General features: G+C 30.5%; 1 protein-coding gene across 1 annotated transcript in view; it reads left to right on the top strand.

Annotated features, from left to right (window-relative positions):
* Positions 1 to 4,690, top strand: part of LOC107662211 (protein ERGIC-53-like) — a 14,414-nt gene extending 9,724 nt beyond the window's left edge. Inside the window, exons 11-13 of the mRNA XM_016452146.1 lie at positions 2,827 to 2,986; positions 3,806 to 3,927; positions 4,292 to 4,690. Coding sequence (XP_016307632.1) covers positions 2,827 to 2,986; positions 3,806 to 3,927; positions 4,292 to 4,328 — 319 coding nt within the window. The 3' untranslated portion in view covers positions 4,329 to 4,690. The remainder of the gene's footprint in view (positions 1 to 2,826; positions 2,987 to 3,805; positions 3,928 to 4,291) is intronic.
* Positions 4,691 to 5,607: the final 917 nt, after the last annotated feature.

Raw genomic sequence — 5,607 nt, 5'->3', positions numbered from 1 at the left:
TCATTGCCATTTATCGCAAATGCTTGATTGCAGTTGTTGCTGCAAAGGGTGGCACAACCAGTTATTAGGTTTAGGGGGCAATTACTTTTTCACGTAGGGCCAGGCAGGTTTGGACAGCTTTTCTTCCCTTAATAAATGAAATCATTATTTCAAAACTGCATTTTGTATTTACTTAGGTTATCTTTGTGTAATATTAAAAATTGTTTGACAATCTGAATCTTTTAAGTGACAAAAATGCAAAAAATAAAAAAACAGGAAGGGGGCAAAAACCTTTTCATGGCACTGTACATCCTATATTTTATTCAAACTGAATTTTACCACAACATAAAAAGCATTATTCTTGTCTTTATATTATCTATCTTGAATCTTTACACCATTTTGTCCATGTTAACAAGATGGCATTTGAACAAATCTATTGTTACCTCTAATATTGCTATTAGCAAAACATAATACAGCAGTCTTCATCAAAATGGCAAATTGAGGCCACATTGTCAGAAGGACATCGAAAAGATCAGTAATCTGTGTCGATTGTTCATTTAGGCTAATCCTGTTGCCGCGTATTTAAACAGCATTTGGTCTGCAACAAACAAATGCTCAATTGATCGAATTCATCTTATAGATTATGCACATATTAAGATCTTGACCTTTTCTTTTTTTATCATCATTTCATTTTACTCATCTTCGCCCTATAAAATGACTTATCTGATGGGGAAAAAGCGCCTTCTTCTGACATATAGGTCATTTGAAGTGGATAAAGATTACTGGGAGGGTTACTAAATGTTCACTTTTTGCCTCAAGGGAGATTTGTGTCTAATAATTTTTTTTCTCCCATAAGAAACAAATTTGATTTCGTTTAGGCTCCTTATGGGCCTCTGTTTGATGGATTATATGCGCATCTTTAAATTTATCCATCATACACCAGCGAATACACAGTCTGCTTCTGATTGCTTTCTTGTCTTTGTAATTCCCCAAGGAGACTGTACTTATGACTTACCGAAAGTTTTCATTTTCACCGTCCCCTCATATTTTTTATCCTAATAATCATCTTAGAATTTTGAAGACGATATCCAAAGAAATGCGGTTCAGGCACAGGATAATATGTGATCAGTCAAAGATGTGTTCCTGATTAAAAGGTTAAAATGTGCACCGCTCTTTTTTTAATATTCTGATCATTAATTTGAAATAAATAATACTATATATTAAAAGACAGTTCTGGCAATACATTTTAAATTAAATTGAATTCCCTTTCTTCAGTGTATTATAAAATAAGTACATTTAAAAAAGGTATTGAAGTATTTTCTAGATTGTTTGTTTATACTCACAACAGTTATAAATGTATCATCTTTTTATATATTCATGTCATATTTGTATAATATATCATTATAATATTTGTATAATAATAATATTCCATCTTTAATGACCATTTTAAGCAGCCAAATGAAAGCATCCCCCTGAGGAAAGCTGTGGCATGGCCTGAATGGGTATTTCTTAATCATCTGAAATATGTTTAAGAAAAGGGACCATGTTTTTTAGGAAGATTAATTTAGCAATCATTGCTGCTTGAGCTGCGTGGTAATTTCATTTTTTCTATGAGGCTGAAGGATATATGGCCTTTTGGGAGAGTTAAGAGGAGGCTTAAAAGATTAGATTGGGACAGTTCACTGTAATATTAAGATTAAGATTTTCTTGGCCGAAGACCTTGGGCGCAGCAGTTATTTGCCAGTGTAATCAGGGACACCAGCGTTTGCATGCAGTTCTATCAAGATACCACTAGAGGTGAGAGAAAGGCTCAAAACGTTAATAACGGTCAGAGCTGAACAGTAAGTGAACATGGTGTTTGATTTGTTAGGTTTTGTGGCTCATTGATACATAGGAGTTCAGGAGATGCTTTAGTTCGATTTTCTTGCGTGTTTTCAATGTTGCATTTTTATTGATATTTTAAAGGTTATTTTATAACCATTTTGTTGGTGAATATTCTTTTTTTTATTTTATTTATTTAGTCATTTAGCAGACACTTTTATTCAAATAAAGGTGGAACAGATGTGTTTTTAGTCGTTTCTAATATATATTAATCTTAATATAATAATTTATATTTTTTACATATTTTTTAATAATAATTATTTATATTTTTAAATATAATTTATATTAATATTAATAATAATATATATTCGAATATTAGTGTCATGGTCATGTAAAACTTGTAAAAATAGCTGGCAATTTTAAAATTGTATTTCTTGAAAAAAATATCATATTAATCCATTTCTCTACACGAGCGCTCAGGTGAATTATCCATTGAAACGTATTGAAATGTCAGAATGTTGTTTGTCTTTTTGGAGACAATTATATATCGATATGTATAATCGTTTAAGTCTATTAGTTCCAAAGATTGGTGCGTGACTTGTTGTAATTTTTTAATACTTTGAGTGAGGATAGGAAATGCCTAATGCTCATGTCTACAATAGAGAAATAATGTCATGAAATCCAAAAAGCATGAGCTTTGTCTTAGGAATCAGATCAGATATTCTAAGCTTAATGCTGTTTTATGCATTTAAAACATAGATTAAGTCTTGTGACACTCAGTCTCAGAGGAATTGATTGTTTGATAAGATCCTCTTGTATGACATACTGTTCCCTTGTATGTAAACAGGCAGAACACAATCTGCATCTGGAAGCATCTGGCATGCAAAGCCTTTGAAAATGTGAACTTTTCTTCTTGAACAATTAATAGTATTTTACATGCCATCTGAATCATGAATGTTTTTGAAGTTTTTAAAATGGCAGTTGAAGCATTGCACTAATGTTGTAATGTTGTGTTGTGGTTTGTAGGAACTCATTGTCAGGCTTACTTAAGCAGCTGGCAATGGGTCAGCAGCAGGGCAGCGCAGGCGGACTAGGATCATATGAGACAGTCCAGCATTTCAATGACATCAAGGAACATTTGCATGTCGTCAAGAGGAGCATCGAACACATCATTCAGAAAAATGTGGTAAGTTCAAAATAAACCAGCATTTCTGATATAGACATTATGTCCTATAGCACAGCATATGTGAGGCTTAGCTGGCAAATAACCATAATGTCATAATCAAATAGTCAAACCATTTTGTTTTTGATAACATGATACAATTTATAGGTTATTATAATAAACTAAACCTTTGGTTATTTGAAATAAAATAAACAAACTTTAACTGAGGTAAAACATAAATTATACTTGTTTTATTTCAGCTGTTGCCAAGCCAACCGCTCTCATTTTATTTCAACTTGATGTACTAAAATACCCAAAACTAAAACTGAAATAAAAAACACAATGAAAACGATAGACCTATTAAAAAATAATAATAAAAATTCCAAAAATTTGTAGCAAAATTATTTACATTTTACAATTAAAATGAAAACAGAAATATAAAAATAAGACTAATTTGAAATAATAATAAAAATTATAATAGTATGTCAATGATACTAAAATAACACTGATACTTATGCTGTAAGTTTTTTTTTTTTAGTTTCATATTTTTTAAAATGTTATTTTAAAATGTTATAATATTGTATTATATTATACTAAAACAACACTGATACTTATATTGTAACAAATTGTTTTAGTTTAGTATTTATTAAAAACTAATAATATAATTTATATTATATTGCATTACTTAATGCATATTATACATTACACTACATTACATTATAGAATCTCTAATCATTTACCAATCACCCCTTCACTTCTCCATGTGGTTTCTGCATTGTTTTAAATTGTATGTGTCCAAAGAAAATTGCCAATAACCCCCCTCTTGTTGGTCATGATCCTTAGAATCCTGCAGAGAAAGTGAAATGTCCTGAACTTCCTCCTTTACCCACCTGCCTTTCTACCACACACTTTGTGATCTTCATCGTCGTTCAGTCCCTCCTCTTCTTTGGCTACGTTATGTACAAGTGAGTGAATTTTTATGTTGCAATGTTCATGCAAAGCTCTTTAAGATGTATGTAAATGGTAAGAGAGTTTCTGATTTCCTTTCTGATTGGGTGCTTCATTAAGCTTCAGCTGTTGGCTTCCTACAAAGGTTTCCTCCAACATTTTGATACTGAAATCTCTCCCAGTGTCTTTAAATTAACAGCTCTCTTGTTCATATAATGAAAAGGCAAGATGGAAATCACTGAAGATGGACATTTTGTATGCATAGAATGGAACAAATATTAGGACTATTATTAAGGATTGTAAAAGGTTTATTTTGACAAAATTGAGAGTCACCATTTACTTATTTTTATTTTTAATTTTTATTTTTTTCCCTACTTCCAGGAGTCAGCAGGAAGCAGCAGCTAAGAAGTTTTTTTGATGATTTGTAGCTCTTGGTAAACACAGCACATGTAAATTGTCTATTTTTGTGAATTTCCAGTTTGTTTGTTTTCTGTTTGCAAACTGTAAATTATTATACTTGAAAACTGAAGTATTTTGTTTGAGATTAGTTTTTTTTTTTTAATTCTTGATTTTTAATTTGATCGGAGTTGTACAGGAATGAATGACTGCTCTTTTCAAAGTGTGTGTGGCATTTGCAATGGAAGATTCCTGAATATGATGTAATATATTCTTAAGAAGTCTGACGTTATATTTACTGTTCAATACTGGTCCAGGAATCATTTCATAAACTCAATCACTGTACCAGGAATGTTCTGAACTGTGGTAAAAAAAAAAGAAGAAAAAGTAATTGCAACAAGATCAAGTGTTTTAACGCATTCCCTTTGGTAATAACTTTACAATAAGGCAGTTTTTTTCTCAAAAAGTGTTAAAGCTTTATTGTATTGGCGAAAGCAAGAACCTAAAGTTGTGAATGCTTATTTTGAATCTTTAAAAAAAAAAAAGTTTTTCCTTCTCAAACAATTTACATAAAACACAAATCAAAGACTTTTTGTGTCTTGTTTGTATAAAAAAAAAATGTGTGTATATATATTTTACATTTACACATTTAGCAGACGTTTTTATCCAAAGCGACTTACAAATGAGGACAATAGAAGCAATCAAAATCAACAAAAGAGCAATTATATGCAAGTGCTATAACAAGTCTCAGGTTTTTTTCAAATCATATAATAAATAAAAAGAAAACAGATAGTATAGAAAAAGAATAGAGCAAGATAGTGTTAGAGTCCTTTTTTGCTTTTGTTAATCAGAAGTCAGAATTGTAATTGTATAATAAATCAAAAGAAAACAAATAGAATGCAAAAAGATTAGAGAAGCAAGTGTTAGGTTTTTAAAAAAAAAAAGAAAACAAGCAGTTAGTAAATAGAGTGCAAGTCTAAAAAACCGTAAATTCTACTCCTTGTTACAAGTATGGTAGAACCATCACTTCTACCACAAAAATATATATATATATATATATATACACATGCATGCATATATACATATATATATATATACACATGCATGCATATATACATACATTCATACAGTGCCTTGCGAAAGTATTCAAACCCCTTCATTATTTTTTTCGTTTTGTTGCAGCCTTATGTTAAACTACTTTAAATTACTTTTTTTCTCCGCATCACTATACACTCCATACACCATAATGACAACGCAAATATCAGGTTTTTAACATCTTTGCAAATTTATTAAAGATAAAA

The sequence above is a fragment of the Sinocyclocheilus anshuiensis genome, unplaced genomic scaffold (genome assembly GCF_001515605.1).
Source record: "Sinocyclocheilus anshuiensis isolate Anshui unplaced genomic scaffold, SAMN03320099.WGS_v1.1 scaffold457, whole genome shotgun sequence".
In the NCBI taxonomy this organism is placed as follows: Eukaryota; Metazoa; Chordata; class Actinopteri; order Cypriniformes; family Cyprinidae; genus Sinocyclocheilus; species Sinocyclocheilus anshuiensis.
This window is presented reverse-complemented; position numbering and strand designations above follow the sequence as displayed.